The following is a 20,311-nucleotide window of genomic DNA, read 5'->3' on the forward strand; positions in this document are numbered from 1 at the left end:
GGCTAATCCGTTCATGAGAAAAGGAGGAGAAGGACGCTGTCTCTTTAAAAGAAAGGGGGCGGGATTTAGTTTGACTACTGATTTAACTACAGGGGGCGTGGTTTGGGTCCTCCTTCTTTTGCTGTGGAGTTCCTGAGTCTCAACGTGTCTCCTTTGGCAAATAATAATGGCTGTTTAAAAAAAAACAAAAAAAACAAGCCAGTATATATTTCGGGAATGCGGAGCTACACGAGCAGATCCATCCTTAAGGCTGATACTTGTGGTTGTGGGACTTGAACACGTGGTGTTTTCTTCTTCTTCTTCTTCTTCTCTTTCTCCTTCTCGAGAAGAAGCGATGGACTTGCACATACTAGATCATAGACTGAGAGTAACGAGCATCAGCAGAAGTGGGCTGCAGCATTACACCCACCCACTGATCAAACTAATATTCCTGCGGAACAGAACCAGGTGAGGTTGTTCTTCTCGGAGTCTCACCTTCATGACTCCATTCCTGTGCTTTTGCATGATCTTTACTGCTGATGATTCTCTCTGTGGCCTTCAGCCTTCACTGGAGTGTGTTCACTTCAAAGCAGCTTGTTTTGAAACCTTGCTCATGATTGCCCAGGGTCCAGATTCTTCAACCCCAGACTTCTATAGGATCTGTTCATCTGTAGAGACAGCTTTGAACATGTTTGTGTCCAATCTTGATGGTTAGTTTCCATATGAAACCATGATTAAAGCCTGCAGATATAGAGTTGGGATGAGATATTTGGTGTTAGGGATGATACATATTGTGTGTTACAGATGGGACGTGTGTGTCTTATAGGAAGAACATTTGTGAATTAGAGGTGGGATGTTTGTGTATTATGGGTGGGATATATGTTCCTTATGAACGAGACAGTTATGGGTAGGGTGTTTGGCACCGTTGGTAAATATGAGCAAAGAAGGCAGTGAAAACTTCTCTTTATTGTTTACCCTTTTGATCAGAAAAACCATAAAAAATACTCTGCTCTCATGGATATCAAACAATTGCAAACACAACACAGGTTTATCAGAAAACAAAACTTTGTTAAATATAGGTGTGCAACAATTATTGGCAGCCCTACGAATTTATATGAGAAAAATATATTTGAAGTAAATTCCCATTTGATTTGACTTGTTTTTGTTTTTTTTAAGTACACAGGAAATTGTTCAACCATGACTTCCTGTTTCACAGGGGTATAAATATGAGGTAACACATAGCCGAAATTGCCTTAGTGATTCATAACAATGGGTAAGACCAAGGAATACAGCTGTGATGTGCGACAAAAGGTTGTTGAGCTTCACAAAATGGGGAGTGGCTATAAGAAAATACACAAGCATTGAAAATGCCCATTTCCACCATCAGGGCAATAATTAAGAAGTTCCAGTCAACTATAAATGTTATGAATCGACCTGGAATTGGACGTGTGTCTATATCGTCTCAATGCACTGTGAAGAGGACGGTTCGAGTGGACAAAAAATCTCCAAGGATCACAGCTGGAGAATCGCAGAAGTTAGTTGCGTCTTGGGGTCAGAAAGTCTCCAAAACTACAATCCGAAGTCACCTACATCACAAGTAGTTTGGAAGGGTTTCAAGAAAAAAAAACCTCTACTCTCATCCAAAAACAAACTCGAGCGTCTTCAGTGTGCAGACACTACTGGAACTTCAAATGGGATCGGGTTCTATGGTCAGATGAAACCAAAATATAGCTTTTTGGTAATAAACACCAGAGGTGGTTTTGGTGCTCACAGAGAGGTAGCCATATGGAAAAGTACCTCATGCCCACGGTTAAATATGCTGGTGGATCTTTAATGTTTTCGGGCTGTTAGAGGACCTGGACATTTTGTTAGGATACATGGCATCATGGACTCTATCAAATATCTACAGATGTTAAATGAAAACCTGACTGTCTCTGCCAGAAAGCTTAAAATGGGCCGTGGTTGGATCTTCCAGCAGGACAATGATCCAAAACATACATCAAAATCAACACAAAAATGGTTTACTGACCATAAAATCAAGGTCCTGCCATTGCCATCCCAGTCCCCTGACTTGAAACCCATAGAAAACCTTTGGGGTGAACTGAACAGGAGAGTCCACCAGTGTGGACCTCGAAATGTGAAGGATCTGGAGAGGTTCTGTATGGAGGAACGGTCTCGGATCCCTCACCATGTATTCTCCAACCTCATCAGGCGTTATAGGAGAAGACTCAGAGCTGTTATCTTGGCAAAGGGAGGTAGCGCAAAATATTGACTAAAAGGGTGCCAATAATTGTTGCACACACATTTATCAAATGTTTCTTTTTTGATAAACCTTTGTTGTGTTTGCAATTGTTTGATATCCATGAGAGCAGATTATTTTTGGAACAAAAGATCAAAAGGTTAAACAATAAAGACATTTTTTTTCACAGCCTTCTTTGATAAAATTTAGAAAGGATCCCAGTATTATTGGAGGGCACTGTATATGGGACAGTTGTGCGTTAAAGATGGGACATTCATGTGGTATTTGCGCTTTACATTTGCGCTTTATAAGTGGGACGTTTGTGTGTTGGCGGTGGGACCATTTTAGTCTTATGGGTGGGAGATTTGTACGTTACAGGTGGGGCATTTGTGTGTTGTTGACGGGACATTTGTGCATTATGGCTTGGCGTGTTTTAGCCTTACAGATGGAACTTTTTTTTTTGTGTAATTGATGGCACCTTTTGGTGGTAGGTATGGCACACTTTTTGTGTTTTGGAACAATTCTACACAGACTATAGAAATTACACATTCACGTGGTTAAAGGGAAACTCTGGCCAGAATAAAAATGTAGCAATCGCTATGTTGTAAACATGCTTACTTGACTGTTGCAGTGGTGATACTGTAGTGTAGAGTAAGATTTCTTTGTTTGTAGACCAGATAGCTGCCTCCTGGCACCACGTTGGGTAAGATTCTCCAGCTTGTTCACGAAATATCACCATTAGCAATATGTCCTGAGAAGCTAGAGTAGCTTAGAAATCCAACGACCATATCTGAGTATTCACCTATGACAGATTACTCTAGTGTGTTAAAGTAAGAAATGCAGAAATTGATGACCGTTCCTCTTGGGTTCCTCAGATAAGTTCACAGAACTTAGCGGATGTTTGCAACGCAAATGTCCGTGCAAAAATGTCCAATACAGAAGTGCTTCTTGTCTGATGACACTGATGCTCAGTATTGCATTTATTATCATATGTACGAACATGTCCTGGCGTCTGTTGGGACGTCCTGTTGCACAACACCAGCACAATATCTTCACAGCATTGCTCTGAAGATGGATGACTCAGTAGTTTGAGAAGACTTGAAGGTGAATAGTTGAAGTCAACAGAGCGAATCGAACGAGCACAGAATAAACATGCTTATATAAAAGACTGGTTTGTAGAAATTCAGGTTGTGGCTTTGTGGTATAGTTCAGGGGCGGACTGAGGGATTTGTTTGACTCTTTCACATTGTAATCAGTGTGGATGTGTGGATGTGTTCGGGTTTGCTTGTCCCTCGGATGATGTTTAAGAGCATTATTAAGGCTCAAATACAACATCGATGACCAGTGCAGCATGTTTCGCGATTTTAGACGTGAAAGTCCAAACTTCTGGACGTCGGATCAAACAAAGGGAATAGATAACGGTCTCTATATGTTGGTGTATATGATGAAGCCTTTCATGGAAACTCCAGAACATCCAGCTAAATATTTAAAAGAACGATATTTACTTGTATATCAAAGATATATTGCAGTTGATTGGTGGTATGGATGTGACGTGAGGGTTTGTACCCATGAGATCACATTTCCTGTGGACTTTTTTAAGGCGTTATATGATAATAAAGAAGACACGTTTCAAGACATTTCTTTGAAATGAATGAAAAACATCGATCTTCTTTTGGTTAAGCCAATCCTTTGTTGATTTGGGTGTAAGTTTTGGATCATTGTCGTGCAAAGAAGGGGAAATTGCTTTCATCTTCAGGTTATTAGCAGACACCTGGAGGTTTTGCACTAAAATCGACTGGTATTTGTAGCTATTCGTTAATCCCTCCACCTTGAATGATGCCGCCACCACCATGCTTCACTGTTGGTATGGTGTTCTTTTGCTGATGTGCTTGTTTTTTTTTGTACCAAACAACATACCTTTTGGAATTATGGAATTATTATACCTTTTGGATTTGGTCTCATCGGACCATAACACATTTTGCCACATGGTTTGGGGTGATTTAGATGAGCTGGGATGTTTGTTTGTTGTGTTTTTTGTGAGAAAGGGCTTCCGTCTAGCCGTCCTACCCCATAGCCCGGACATGTGAAGAATACAGGAATATGTTGTGAGATGCAGAGAGTAATCAGTCCTTGTCGGATATTCCTGCAGTTCCTTCAGTTTTGCCGTAGGTCTCTCGGCAGCCTCCCTGGTACGTTTTTGTCTTGTTTTTTTGTAAATTTTGGAGGGATGTCCTGTTCTTGGTGATGTCACTCTGCTGCTCTATTTTCTCTATTTGTTGATGATGGCCTTTACTGTGTTCCACGGCACATCTAACGTTTTGAAAATCCTTTAATACCCGTCTCCCGGTCGTCTTTAAACATGTGCAAAGCCACGCATGCTTGGTTTGTAAGCTCTTTGCGGACCATGGCTTCAGCGGTCGGATGAAACCGAGAAGATGTGAAGAAAATCCTAGAAACAGATGGTCTTCTTTTAGGGTTAATCAGAATCATTTCATTATTGACCGAGGTATGATGATTACTTTTGAACGTGAGATCGAATGTGATCGGTTCATTCCGAACACAGCCTCATCCCCAATTCTGAAAGAGTGTTCACGCTTATACAACCAGTTTATTGCAACTTTTTATTTATTTTGAATATTTATTGCCTAAAATGTTTGATTTGTATTTCACTTCATTTTTAAACGTCAAGGGTGGGAAGAGGTCCAATTTTTTTACACCACGAAAACCTGCCATTTTAAAAGGTGTGCGTAGTTACGCGTGCGACCTTTTCGCGTTAAGATGGCCCATTTTTCACGCTACGCTTGGGAATGTTTTAGCCTTACACAAGTGAAATTTTTGCAGAATGGATGACACTTTTTTGGTGTTATGCATCTGTGTACTAGACTAGAAAACCATTTCCTGGTGACGCATCTTGAAGGTGGAAGTACAGTTTGAAGTACTTTGCACTGGTTTCTCCAGCTCAGTAATTATAAACATTGGCAGTATGCAGAAGGAAGGTTTTGTTTTCCATCGTAAGTTTGCTATTTGCATGGAATTGCCCACAGGAACACCATATTTGTTGCGTAGTTGGTTGGCTTGAAGCTCGTCGATGCTTTCTTCACTGCTTCTGGGTGTGTTTCGCAAAATTGTTTGGAAAAGCTGATCCAGGGTTTTTCAGAACGCCAAGAAACATTATACGACTCTGTTTTATTTACATGACACAGGTATGCATTACTGCCGACGTGAGCTACTAGAAGGTTTGCGTTGAGGAAATGCAAAGAGTTGAAGAATGAAACCGCTCGGATCATGGCGTGACGAGGAAGACAACGAGACTGTCATGTCACCATGACTTTATTTTCTGCTCTCTCGTCATCTTCGTGTGTTAAAGGATGTTTTCTTGCGACTCTGATCGTGCGAAGGGCTTGGAGCACTCGCAGGAAGTGCAGCGTTAGGGGCTCTCGGGGGTGAACAGGAAGTGTGAGGGTAGCTAACACAATGCTGTTGCTGCGAGTCAGCTCTGCGGGAGGAGCTGTACGCTTTCCCCTTCTGCTTGAACACCGGTTCTGTTGGACTCGCTTCTGCTGAGTCGCGCTTCAAACAGGATTCAGCTGCTCAGCGGGGCGCCGGTTCATGGGAGAGCAAAAGATGAATGGATTAATGGTGCACAAGAGGAACTTTTGAGGAGCGATGTGCTTATATGTTATGATGTGATTGTGTCTTTTTTTTATTTTGAAATAACGATTATTTATACCGGTTCATTTTACGAACAAGATTGGACAAGTTTTATTTCAGATAGGGAAAGGATTTGATCAGGATTAATCATTACATTCTACGATTATGTAACTGTTTCCTTATAAATATACAGTATGTAGTCAGTCAACACATTTATTTACAATAAGCTTCCTTATAATAATAATAATAATAATAATAATAATTAAATTGCTGCATATATAATCCTTTTTCTTGAAGACAAATTGTAATGTTTATTTTTTTTATTGAACACATCAGTCCTGTCGTAACATCACATAACATCCTGCCACACGCTAATATTGGTGTTGTACATGATGAGGTTTAGTAAATTTTTTTAGTTTTTGCTTCATGGTTGTTTAACGTCGTTGATTAAAACCAAGACAAAACATGTTCAGCAACCTTTTTTTTTTGGCGTCATGTAAACTAGACGATAACTAAATATAATAATTCACCCCGTCTAGTGAAAATAAATATATAACGAAACCTGACATAATTTTCCACAACGAATAAAAACAAAGGCGAGGATGTCAGAACCGAACTGCTAGATTAGACGAAATGCTAAATGGTCTTCTCTGATCTGCGTATACGTTCTACGTTCTTCGTAGTCGTACAAACGTGCTGTTCTATGTTTATAAAAAATTGAAGAAGGGGGGAAAAAAAAAAATAAAACACTAAACCCACTGACTGTTCAGTTTTATTTGAGTAAGATTGTTGTCGTTTTCCATCATCTAGCCGAAAGTTAATAGTCCAATGACCAAAATATGACGGAAATAATTTCGTAGTCTATTTTCATCACAAAAAGAAAAAAATTAAAAATCAGATTCGGTCGTGGGGGATAGTTCATGTTTGCGTTTTACTGTTTGCATGACTACCAGACCGATAAAATGTAAAACGTTTAGGCTATGTAACACGCAGCTAAAATGTCTATCTATCTATCTATCTATCTAACAGCTAAAATGTAATAACGTGACGAGTCGAATCCCCTGTCGTTGCTACTCCTAGTAACAAGTAAAAGTTCAACATTTACGTTTCTAGCATTAGATATTTCGCTTGTAAACACCCCACCCCCCCATACCCCCACCCCCTGTGTAGACATGGTTCAACCCAAATGGTTCTGAGACAATGGATCTGAATAAATTAGACCATGTTTTCTTCGGTTTCACTGCCTTCCCTTGAAAAATTTGGGTCAGTGCCTGAGATGATGTAATCACACACACACACACACACACACACACACACACACACATGCACCCCATGTCCCCTTGTTGTCACTGAATGTTGTATTAATCAGAAGATGGCTTCTTGCCTATTCTCCAGCAGAACAGCCAGTCGGAGCATCTTCATCTCCGAAAGACGGCACATGATTAGATCACGTAATCCAATCTTGCTTTGGATCTGGATCAAACCTTCAGTATGTGTCGTTCAAAACTTTTTAGTAGGATTGGGATACCTGTCATCCAAAAATGTCAGGATTATCCCGATCCCCAGCAGAAGGGTGCATTCAGGGAGGATTTCGGGAACAAAATGTAATAAAACTGGTCCAATAATACAACGTTTGTATCATATAGTGTATATCCATCCATCCATCCATCCATCCATCCATTTTGTCCTCATAAATAATCCCTCAAACAGCTGTCAATATCAAACAAAAATAATACATATATATATATATATATATATAATTTTAACTAAAATTTTCACTGTATATTAATTACAATGAAAAAATCATCAGAGACGAACCAGTCACAAGTATTTTCGTACAACTGCGTCCCTTATTGCTCTCCACACACGAAGGACGCTGAACGTTCTTATTTCGTTAACTATCGGACATTCAGACTTTTTATGATTTAAAACGTGTCTAAAATATCCACTATGTATTTGCGTTTCAAATAAAACGCATTTCAAATAAAAACACTTAGTGACCCCATTCCGGATAATCAACCAACCGTTGTTCTTTACGTAGCTAGTAGTTTACATTGTGACACGTAGTCCGATTTAGAGCACCAGTAATCAGTATATCATATATACCAGTATATCTGGATCTGGGTGATCCAATCCAATATTGCTTTGAAAAACCGACACAAAACTAAGATGGATTACTTGATCCTGGATAGCAAAATGTGGGATTTTCAAATCCGGACTATTCTGATCCAGATTAAATTTTTTGAACGACTGGGCCCATGTGTCTAGCTCACAGCCATAACTGTTGCACCATGGGAAAACTCCTAGCAGCAATCTGTCATCGTTTTTGTTTAGTTACACCATGTCCGATCTGACTCTTCTAATCTCTCTCTCTCTATCTCTCTCTCTCCCTTCTTCTGTCCTCTCTTGCTATCTCACTCTTTCTCCTTTTTAGATGCAAATTCTTCAGTCTGACAGAAACGCCAGAAAATTACACCGTCGTCCTCGATGAGGAAGGATTTAAAGGTAACACACGTGCACAGATTTAGATAAAAATATAGCTTTTTATTTACTGGTTGTAGCTAAATATGTTACAAATAAATTATACTTTATATAATCTGTGGTTGTAAAGAGTGATTATATGAGTTACTATAGACTTCCTGGCAGCTCGAACCAATCTGGCCGTTTTCTTCTGATCTCTCTTATCAACAAGGCGTCTCCACCCGCAGAACTGTCGCTCACTCAGTGTTTTTTGTTTTTCGCACCATTCTGTGTACACGCTAGTTACTGTTGTGTGTGTGTGTGTGTGTGTGTGTGTGTGTGAAAATCCCAGGAGATCAGCAGTTGCTGAAATAACCAAAGCAGCCCATCTGGCACCAGCAATCACGCCACGTTACAAAGTTACAGAGATTCTGATGTTTGATGTGAACATTAACCGAAGCTCTGGACTTGTATCTGCGTGATTTTTTTGCATCGTGCTGCTGCCACGTGATTGGCTGATTGTATAACTGCATGAATGTGCAGGTTCCTAATAAAGTGGACATCGAGTGTATAATAGTAAGCCTAGTGTTAACTCGCTTGCTTGTGCTTGGATTTACATAATATAATAGTTAGCCTAGCACTAGCTTGGTTTTACATAATTTAATAGTTAGTCTAGTGTTAGCTAGATTGCTAGTACTTGTTTTTTTAACCCAATATTATAGTTATCCTTGTGTTAGCTAGTTTGCTAGTACTTGTTTTTTTAAAACCCAATATTATAGTTATCCTTGTGTTAGCTAGTTTGCTAGTACTTGTTTTTTTTTTTAACCCAGTATTATAGTTATCCTTGTGTTAGCTAGTTTGCTAGTACTTGTTTTTTTTTAACCCAGTATTATAGTTATCCTTGTGTTAGCTAGTTTGCTAGTACTTGTTTTTTTTAACCCAGTATTATAGTTATCCTTGTGTTAGCTAGTTTGCTAGTACTTGTTTTTTTAACCCAATATTATAGTTATCCTTGTGTTAGCTAGTTTGCTAGTACTTGTTTTTTTTCACCCAATATAATAGTTAGCCTAGAGTTAGCTAGTTTGCTAGTACTTGTTTTTTTTTTTTTTTAACCCTATATTATAGTTATCCTCGTGTTAGCTAGTTTGTTAGTACGTGTTTTTTTTTTTACCCAATATAATAGTTAGCCTAGTGTTAGCCCGCTTGCTAATGCTTGGTTTTACACGGTATAATATTCAGCCTTGGTTTCATGCAATTAAATACTCATCCTAGCATTAACTAGCTTGCCAGTACTTGGTTTTACACATTCTAATAGTTAGCCTAGTGTTAGCTTGCTTGCTAGTGACCTTGACTTCCTGGTTTATGCGATATAATAATTATGGCAGTGTTTCTTAAATTGGAGAGCAGGTCGTTTTAATAATGAGCCTAATATTTTAATAGCTGCATTGTGTTGGTAAAATAAATCGGTGGAATCTGTGGAATTTATTTTACAGTTAAACGGGTCATTGGCTGTTAAATAAATAAACTAATTAATTAATTAATTAATTAAGGTTTGAGAACCCCAGTATGGTGCATACACTTAAACTAAATTGGTGCTCCAGACATGGTAAGGTGAGACACTGTATGCTCAGCACTGAGGCTGAAGGTTTACCAGTTAGCATGTAACTTATGTCTTATACAAGCAATGTAAAGGCGGAATAACAGTGGAAACACCACAAAAGTATAGGTAATATCAATATTTACCTCAGATATGGTGGTAGATTACTAAAAAACTAAGAGACTCAACGGTTACACTTCATTTTTATGATCTCCGTCGTGTTGAAAAAACATTAACGCTGTGTGAAGTCAGAGCTATGAAAACGTTACAAGTTTTAAAGGGGTTAATACCACAGCAGTTGGCCATGCATATGAAATTGAACGCAGCATTGGCCTAAGGTTAGTCACTTACTAGTGCTTGTTTTAGATAAAATGATGTACAAACATTAACTAGCTTGTTTTTGAGCTTGGGCCGTTAGTAAAGACAAATAGTTCCAGCTGGAGTGACTGGAATGACTCATTCGATGAGTTCAGAAATTCAGTTTTCAGGCGAAGTTCAGAAGAATCTGTTTAGTTCAAAAAGTCACACCCGAGGGCCGATACGATTCAACGCTCAGCCGGAAAGATGGAACGAGAGCTTGTTGTAAAGTTTGACTCTAGGCTAATAGGCCCTCATTTCACCGCCGGTCAAATTGATTCATCTGTTTATTTCAAATCACCTCCGTAAATTGAATCATACTACATTCCTACTTCTAACTTGCATATTCATCGAATACGAATTTCTCAACGACGGAAAACATGCACTCTAGGCGCTGGCGTTTCGTTTTTTTGTTTCGTTTTGTAGAAGCAGGTCCGTGTCAAGATATTTATCGGCAATCGTCAAAATGGCCTTCGTGACAGTTTTTGAAAGAGGTATGGATGATGAATGCGTATGTTTTCCTCTGTACACAATGACACATCCAGACGGTGGCGTCTCTCCCCATGTTATTGGTTCAAAGGCACACCAGCAGTTTTTTTTTTTTTTTGCCAGTGAGAAGTGACGGTTTTCACTATAAGCCGTTTGCTTCGACTTCCTCTGGTTGATTTTTATAAATAGCCACCTACTCTGGTTGATCACAAGCTTGCTATGAGAGATTTCACCATCTGAACTTTGAGAGAACCTTGTTGCTCTGATTGCCTTCTGATTAGATCCGCTCTATGATGACTACCAGCACTTGTTTTTGTTTTTTTTTTTCTTCCCTCGAAATTTCTTCAAAGCGTCAGCGTCTTTTTGTTGCACTTGCATGTTAGCGCTCACATACCCCACGTACAGTTGCAATCAAAATGACCACTGCAAATCAGGTTTATTGTCCAAATGTACAGACTTTCAGCTGTTTGCAATGAACGAATCAAACAAAAGCAATTGAAATAGTTCAACACAACCAATGCTTCAAGTGGTTTCCACAAATTCAACTGAAAATGTAACTTCTGCACGCACTTGAAGCATTCGTTGTGTTGAACTATTTCAATTGCTTTTGTTTGATTTCTTCAACTGTACGTTCGTACCTCACCTCCCTTGCCCTTGTTTCCTCCAGATCTTCCCCCCTCTGAGCACCTGCAAGTGGAAGGCTCCACCTGGCTGCCCCTCAATGTCGTCTCCAATGGCAACGCTTCCAGCAGCTCTCAGGCCGTCGGTGTCACCAAGATCGCCAAGTCCGTCATCGCCCCGCTGGCCGAGCAGCACGTGTCCGTCTTCATGCTCTCCACCTATCAGACGGACTTCATCCTGGTATGGAAGTGGATTGGAATCCCAACATTATTACAATGAGAAGTGTCCTCCAATGGACGTTCTTCATCGGATGTCATTTCAGTGATGTGTCCCCGAGTCCCTGAATAATTGTTGTTTCAGTCAATCCCATCTTGATGTCATTAGTGTGCCTCCAACTCCTCCATCTTGCCTCCAGGCTCTGAACGAGGGCTGGGAATTTCCAGGCTCCTCATGATTTGATTTAGATTTGACATCTTTATTTCTGTGATTTATTTATACAGCGTACATTAAGATTGTTTTTTTTTTATTATTATTATTTATTTATTTATTTATTTATTTTTTATTACTAGCAAGACCACTTGCTGCGTTTAAAAACATCCATCTTAATCGATTTCTTAATATTTTTATTAACACCTTTTTAAAAACACCTGAAAATGTGCTGATCACCAACCTGCGGAACGATTCAGGTAGTCATCGGAAATGTTTGGAATTAGTGACGAAGCTGTCACGTAAATATAAATGTTTTCCTACCATTCTTGGCGGAACGGAAGGTGCTGACAGCAGCAGATAAAACCTGAGCGGTTAAATAGTCGCGTCAGCATGCTGTACCTTTTATACATGATTTATTAACAAAGTGCTTCAGGTTATAATTATGGGACTTTTTTTTTTTTTTTTAACTTTAAAGTTGAACAGGAATGCAGCGTTACTGTTTAATTACAGTGAAGGAAATTAAATATGCATTCGAGCTGTGATAATTCGGTGCATTTAGTACTCCTGTTGTTTTGGCAGTTCTTGTCTGACTTGTTGCTGCATGATAATTGCTCAGGTGTTATTCACAGGTGTGTTCAGTTGTACGTTATAGACCTGTATTCCTTCAAATTATAAATCTTTTGAGTAGAAGTTCTTCTCTATCACATAAAATTAGTGGGATGGGCGGACGGACGGATGGATGATGGATGGGCAGCAGATGTTAAGATGGTCGGGTGGATGAATAGGCAGGCAGATAGTAAGATGGATGGATAGATGGATGTGTAGACAGATGGCCAGGCAGATCATTAAATGGATGGATGGGCAGCAGACGGTAAGCTTGATTGATAGATGGATGGATGGGCCATCTATCCATCCAACTGTCTACCCATCTTTCCACCTATACATCCATCCATCTGTCCACCCCCTCCATCTATGCATCCATCTCTTTATCTGCCTACCCATCCATCTATCTACCTCCCCATCCATCCATCTTTGTATCCATCTATCAGTCGGCCCAACACTCCTCAGATTGCATCGGTGCTGATAGATGAATGAGTGGATAGATGAATCAATGGATGTATGGATAGATAGTTGGATATGATGGTTGGATGGTTATAGTATGGATGATATGAATGGATATATGAATAGATGGACAGACAAATGGATGGATATATGCATGAATGTATGGATAGATGGACATGGATAAGTAGATAGATAGATGAATTAATGGAAGTATGGATGGATGGATAGACGGGTAGATGAATAGACAGCTAGATGGATGAACGAATAGAACGATACAGACAGTTGGTTGGATGAACAGAGAGATTGTTTGATAGATGGATATGAATGGGCAGAAAGAGAGTGAGAGAGAGTGAGTGAGAGAGAAACTGACAAGGTCAAAGGTCAGCTAAAATACCAATAATTATTCGGCTTTACAATCACTCTTTATATTTGAAGGTATATGCACTGATGTGTGTGTGTGTGTGTGTGTGGTTGCTCAGGTGCGAGAGAAAGACCTGTCGGTGGTGATCCACACCCTGGCTGAGGAGTTTAACATTTTTCGGGAGGTGGATGGGGAGTCCGTGCCGGTGCATAGCCAGGATGTGAACAACGGCCTGCATGGGAACGGCAGAGAGGGTGAGACTGAGCAAACCCAACCTTCTACATTCATACACATGACTCGAATCTGTAGCACTGAGTGCACTGTGTGTGTGTGTGTGTGTGTGTGTGTGTGTGTGTGTGTGTGTGTGTGTGTGTGCGTGCGTGCACGCGCACTTGCTTTCAGCCCCTCGTTCTACATTACACCCAGTATTGATCCCAAGGAACCAGTTCTGTGTGATGAGTTTGGATCCTGACACGCTGCCAGGCATCGCCACCACGCTCATCGACGTCCTCTTCTACTCCAACAGGTGTGCTGCTTTTGAAGTTTCAGTCCGTGTACGGAAATGACAGCAGCTCCGAGTGAACGCACGTCTGATGGGTTCGCGTCGATATATGAGCACGAATGACTGTGACGTCAAATTTATAACCCAAATTCCTGTCAGGTTAGCTCACGTAAGCAGGCTGATTAATAAGATTTGTGCAAACGTATCTATATGAATGTTCGCTCGGTAGGAAGAAGAAATCACTCCGAATTCATGTATACAGATGTTTAGGTTGTTTTGTTTTTTTCAACTTTACAATATATACCAAAACTGTGGGGTTTTTTGTTTTTTTAAGTTTTTTTTTTTGTTTTGTTTTTATTTTAACTATAAAACCCACTACTAGTCTAATCTACATTTATCAGATTTATTCATTACACCAAGCACTAAGCGTTTCGAACGTCTACGAGTGAGGAAATTCGTTCACACCTCTTATCAGATGATAACCGATGGAGGAGCGGTTTGCGTAACAGCCGTCATGTCCTGCACATCCTCCCTCTTTTGTATTTAAATTATTTTTCTAAAAAGTATGTGATCACTGCAGGCTATTTTTTAAAAACAAGTAGGACAGATAATCACGGAATTATCCATGTGGTTTTATAAAACCTAGCATTTAGCTGACAATACTGAAACCCACACACTCCTGCCCGCATTACATCACTCGACTGTGGGAATGTTTGTCAGTAGCCGGAGGTCTAAAAATGTTACGATTGTCTGGAACAACTGTTAATACAGTAAAACTTCTGAATCATTAACGGGTGACTGCCTGGGAAAACCCATCAGATGTTTCAGTTTTTGGCTGCAGTTGGAGTTTTCTCTCTATATGAGTTTGTTGGACATCCATTTCCAAGCCCATCAGCATTAATATGGATTTGGTCCCACACACCCATTCGTACACTACGGACGCTTTAGACACGTCAATCAGCCTACCATGCATGTCTTTGGACTGGGGGAGGAAACCGGACTACCCGGAGGAAACCGAACCCCCGACCCTGGAGGTGTGAGGCGAACGTGCTAACCACTAAGCCACCGTGCGCCCCCCTCCTCCACCCTGGAATCCAGTGCAGAGATTTATGCACTCATTTATACACTCCACCATTGAGTGCATAAATGAACATACTTTTCAGTATTCTAAATCCTTTATTCGAATATTTTAAGATTTTTGATTGCCGTGAGCCGTAAACCGTAGTCATCGAGATTTAAACAAAAACAGGCTGGGAATATTTCACGTTATGTAATGAATCTAAAATATAGGAAAGTTCCACTTTTTGTATTAAATTACGGGGAAAAAATGAGCTTTTCCACGATATTCTAACTTTTGAGATGCGTGTGTATGTTTTTCAGTGCACCAAAGCGAGCAAAAATCTTTAATGTTTGACTCATCACACCATGCTTCCATTTATTACTCCCTCTCGCACGTTATTGAGGCCGTGTGGGAGGTTGATGCGTCTTCGTTCATATTTTGACACTGTGGCTTCCTTTCTTGTGGGAACCGAGATAAACAAGGGAACAAAACTCCCACTTTTTGTGCAATACTAATATAAGTAGCATGAATTATCATAGTTTATTATACTATCCTGTGATTTATTTATTTATTTATTTATTTATTTTCCTAGTTTGAATTTTCTTTTAGCCAAAGTACATTTTAGTATCACTGCTAATTGCATTGCGAATATTTTGAGCTCGACACCGAACGTCTGTTTTCGCGTAGCCACCCGAGTAATACGGTTTGCCGGAGCGATAGGAAATACGGTGCGTTTTCGTGTGTTAATGTTTGGTTTTTGTTTTGTTTCTTTTCTCGTATCGTGTGTGCAGTCCTAAAGAAGATGCGAATGTCACTGCTGATCTGGAGTGCAAGTTCTTCTCCTTCTCTCTGATCGATGGCTACGTCTCCCTCGTGATGGGTACAGAAGCACAGCGACAGTAAGGCGCACATCGCCGCACACGTCGTACTGCACTCCTGTGTCTCCTTTGAGGAGTTCAGACAGTGTTCTTGAAGTTTTAACACACACTTCTCTCCAGAGGTTACGCAGAATGCTATGGGGGGCGGGGGGAGGGCGGGGTGGAAGAAAACATCCAATGAGCGGCGATTCTGCGGGCGGGACGTCGGCTCAAGCGAGTAAAGCTTACAGGAAAGCTACAGTAAATGTTTGCAATCAGTTTTTACAACCGTGGTGAGCTGAAAAGCATCTCGGAGACGAGAATGCTTATGTATTCTTATGAATTTCTTCACGTGGCGGCCCAGGGTTCGGCTGAATACCTGCAGCCGATCGCATCTTTTCGAGATGCTGCTCATGCACCCTCAGGAGGTGGCGTAACAAAGTCTGAGGGAACCACTATTCGCCCGGTTCTCACAGATTCCCGTGATTGTCTAGCGTCTCTATGACTGATAGCGGAGAGAGAGTTTCCCACCAATCCCTCCCTGAGCGCACGGTCAGTTTAGCCCTCTTGGGTTCCCGGCAACGGATCGTCGTGGCCTCGTCGCGATTCGAATTCATTAAGGCGGTGTAAAACGATCGTTCGACCTGCCCTTTCTAAATTCAAGAAGTACCATATCTGTGGTTATTTGCGGAGATGTATTCAAAAACTGTCCGAAGCAAATTTTTCGAACGTTTCAAAACATAACGAGCTGAACACTGCGGCGTTCTTTTTGGGTTATAGAAACCTACCCTGTTGTCGTCTGTCTTGGGGATGGGGGCGTGGTGTATAGGTGTAAACTCACCATAATAGGCAGCTGTTACAGTTCATCAGCAAACAAGTAAAGCATGTGATTATACACGCTTTAGAAATTAGAACACTCTCGCACCATAACAGTAAAGGTGTTGGGATGACACAGACACGAGAGAAAGTCGTATCAAAGCTATTGTTAAGGAGGTTTATCCAATCCATCAGTAAACATAATAATACATAGCTTTTGTTTACATGTCTCCATTGGTAACACCTAAGCATCAATTCTTCCCTCTGGGAAAGTAGTTAAACTCTGTAATGGTGTGTGTGTGTGTGTGTGTGTGTGAGCAGATTCCCAGCAGATCTGCTCTTCACCAGCTCGTCCGGCGAGCTCTGGAGGATGGTGCGGATCGGAGGCCAGCCGCTCGGTTTCGGTGAGACTGATTCCCCCCCCCCCCCCCCCCCCCCCAGGACGTCTTTACACACATTAACAAGGCCATTTACGCTGGGATGGAACATAATAAAAACCGACAAGCGTAATGTACTGACAGGATCGAGCAAATAATCGTGCTAGGCAGGAAAGGGGTGCTGTTGAACTTTGTCCCAGAACAACACAGCTCCAGACGCTGGCTATGTTTTAATTTAGATCGTAGATTTCCGTTTTAGTGTTTCTGTACAACAGACAGGAGACATGGTTTATCACAGAGCGGTGTCAGTGTACGGTTAATGATTAACTGCCGTCTCTCACTTTCTCTCTTTCTTTCTCTCTTTCAGATGAGTGTGGGATTGTAGCTCAGATTTCTCAGCCCTTAGCAGACTGTGATATCTCAGCTTACTATATCAGTACATTCAGTTTCGACCATGCCCTGGTGAGTCAACCTTTTTTTTTTTTTTTTTTTTTTTTAAATTTTTTTTTTATTTCAAAAAAATTCGTTCAGTCTCACACCTATAGAGAATCCGTATACCCATAGCAGAAAATAAAGACGACAAAGAAATTTGCATACCGAACAGAATTAATATTAATAATAATAATAATAATAATAATAATAATACAAGCTTAATATTGACATTTAATATAGAAATATGAATATATAAATGCAGTGTGTTCGGTTTCATGGATTACATGATAAGTAACAGGAGGAGGCCGTATAAAGGTTTGCATCAAAATTTAAAATGTAAAACTATTTTTCCTGTTGATTTTGTCTTCTTTTTAGCATTTGTGTTTCTTACCAGGACATCTGCGGTTTCATTTTATCTTGGATGATCATGATGATGATTATTATTATTATTATTATTATTATTATTATTATTATTATTATTATTAGTGGATAAATTTTCCACACAGTAAACGCGAGTTATACTAACATTTTCACTTGAGTACTTTTTTTTTTCTGTTTTTTTTTTAAAAAAAATTATTTTATTTTATTTTATTTAATATAGTAATTCCACCCTTACTAAAAAAAAAAGTTGTGCATAAAACTTTTTTTTTTTTAAAAACCCTCACTGCACAAACAGCACTTCAGACGCACACAGCGGTGCATAATTTGTCAGACAGTCATCTTTAATCATGCTGACAGTTCACTACAAGTGGCATATTCTTCTGTATTTCAGAGTAATAGCATTAGATGGAAGGAGAGATAAGACTTGTGGTTGAGGTTTGAGATAGTAACTTGTAAGGCAGATTTTTTGGAATTAACGAGTAAAATTCTACTTAGAAAGTGAGACTGCAATCGCATTTCTGCACAGTAAGAAATACCACGAGCAATGTAGCCGTGTTATACGTATACATATAAATGTATTTATCTGAATTTATTTAAAGTATTCTTTTAAAGTGCTAATCTCTATCCACAGACTACTGCAGATAACTGAAGACGTGTTTACTCTAAAACTACGAGAGAAAGACTTATCAAAACTATTCTTGACCTTTTACTGCATCATGTTGCCAAATGGCAACAATTCATTTATCTCCATTTTTTTTTTGATAGGTAATAATGCAAAACTAATATTTTCCTATGGAACTGGAGAAATGGGCTTTAACTTTGACATAACCAAAAAAAAAAAAAGCCAATATTTGATATTTCAATATTTAGGCAAAACTACTTACATTAAAAAAAAAAAAAAAATTAAAATACTATCTGAAATGTTAACATTTTATCATTTTTTAAAAAGTTAATCTATTTGGAGTATTCTGTTAAATAGACAAATTTAATTGTATGTTGCCATATAGCAACAACATGTGATAACGGAACTATGTTTTAAATCATTTTTTAAAACTAATTTTTTTTTTTTGAAAAAATTTAAAAATATTCTGTTTGATATAGCTTTTGTATATTATTGTATGTTGTTTCTTCATATATTGCTTATGTATCTTTATTAATTGTAAGGTGTCCTTGAGTGTCTTGAAAGGCGCCCATGAATAAAATGTATTATTATTATATTATATTATATAATTATTTCTACATAGCAAAAAAAGAGACAAAAAAAATGTCGCCCCCAAACCCCTCCCCACTCCCCCGCCTGAAAAAATTTGAAAACAATTATTTCAAATTTATAACTTCAAGGTTGTAATGTCCAACATTGTAAAAACAAGCAAAACATGGATCCCCTGGTCATGATTCACAGATCCCACTTTGAGAATCTTTGCTGTAAAGGGAGGTTAGGTTAAAAAGAAAATGCTGGAATATTCCTTTAAGCCTATTAAAAACCCGTTATAAACCCATGTCAGGACTTTGCAGTGAATTTCAGTATCCTTTTACACTCGGCTATTAAACGTTTCTCTCCTTTAGGTGCCAGAAGAGGACATAGTGAGGGTTACAGACATGCTTCAGGATCAGAGGAAAGGTGCCGGATGCTGATGCAATCCTGATTGCTGACACTACAGCCTGAAGAGCATTAACACAGACAGTGTTGCAATGACCACTGGAAGTGTTTTGATGACGTCTATAAGCTAGGATTGGCTCACAAGAGCACAAACTCAAGGTCTAATCACAAAGCAGCAAAGTGCTTTTTTTTTTTTTAGACCATGAAGCTGCCATGCTAATTGCACATAAAAGTAGCTTTTACATTGTAGAATAGTTTATTGACCAAATGAATCGTAATATGATAAGGGCTTAGAATGGCACCACAGATTTTCTGAGTCAGAGGCGTTGAAGTTCTGTTATTTTGGGCCATTTTTTTGGTTGCAGATTATCAGGTTGTTGTTTTTTTGTTTGTTTTATTTTTTTTTTGAATGGCAACCCATTTTTTTTTTATTCATTAGTTTTTGGCAGCAGCAGAACCGGTCAAATCTTTCAAAATTTTCACTTATTATTCCAGAACATGACGAGTTCTCTTAAAATCCTGGCTCATCTCAAAATTCTGACTTCTTATCTCAGAATTTTGTTTATCTCAAAATTCTGATTTACTATTCTCAGCCATCTCAGAATTTCTTACTTAGCATTCTGACGTAATTCTGTTCATCTTAAAAGTTTGACTCAACATTCTACTTTATTTGGAAAAAGTCTGAATTATTCCCCAAAATTCTGTCACCTCGCGATTCTTGACATCGAAATTTCGACTTATCTCAAAATTCTGATCGGTCTCAAGATCCTGACCTATTATTTCAAAAGAAATGCATGATTATTTCGGGTGTACCAAGTCAAACGTTCAAAGCACTTTGACATAATCTTGCTATCTGCATGGAAATTTTTCAAAATGTTAACATTTTGAGAGTACACATTATTTTGAGATCAAGTTCGAAAGATAATAAGCTAGAATTTTAATATTATAAGTCAGAATTTTGACATGCTGCTGTTTCTATATATATATATATATATATATATATATATATATATATATATATATATATATATAAAATTAATA

General features: G+C 39.1%; 1 protein-coding gene across 1 annotated transcript; it reads left to right on the forward strand.

Annotated features, from left to right (window-relative positions):
• Positions 1-114: 114 nt before the first annotated feature.
• On the forward strand, positions 115-19,749 carry castor1 (cytosolic arginine sensor for mTORC1 subunit 1). The gene is made up of 9 exons (XM_053610342.1): positions 115-447; positions 8,304-8,374; positions 11,440-11,633; positions 13,364-13,499; positions 13,648-13,771; positions 15,599-15,706; positions 16,802-16,884; positions 17,225-17,319; positions 19,237-19,749. The coding sequence occupies exons 1-9, from the start codon at positions 335-337 to the stop codon at positions 19,303-19,305; spliced, it is 993 nt and encodes a 330-aa protein (XP_053466317.1). The 5' UTR covers positions 115-334; the 3' UTR covers positions 19,306-19,749.
• Positions 19,750-20,311: the final 562 nt, after the last annotated feature.

This window comes from Ictalurus furcatus, chromosome 22 (assembly GCF_023375685.1).
Source record: "Ictalurus furcatus strain D&B chromosome 22, Billie_1.0, whole genome shotgun sequence".
NCBI lineage: Eukaryota > Metazoa > Chordata > Actinopteri > Siluriformes > Ictaluridae > Ictalurus > Ictalurus furcatus.

Bases quoted from the DNA above. Each gene is read 5' to 3' on its own strand.
- castor1 (XM_053610342.1), top strand. From the start codon at position 335: ATGGACTTGCACATACTAGATCATAGACTGAGAGTAACGAGCATCAGC. The intron at 448-8,303 runs GTGAGGTTGTTC...TCTCCTTTTTAG, and splicing joins TTCCTGCGGAACAGAACCAG to ATGCAAATTCTTCAGTCTGA. The intron at 15,707-16,801 runs GTAAGGCGCACA...GTGTGTGAGCAG, and splicing joins GGTACAGAAGCACAGCGACA to ATTCCCAGCAGATCTGCTCT.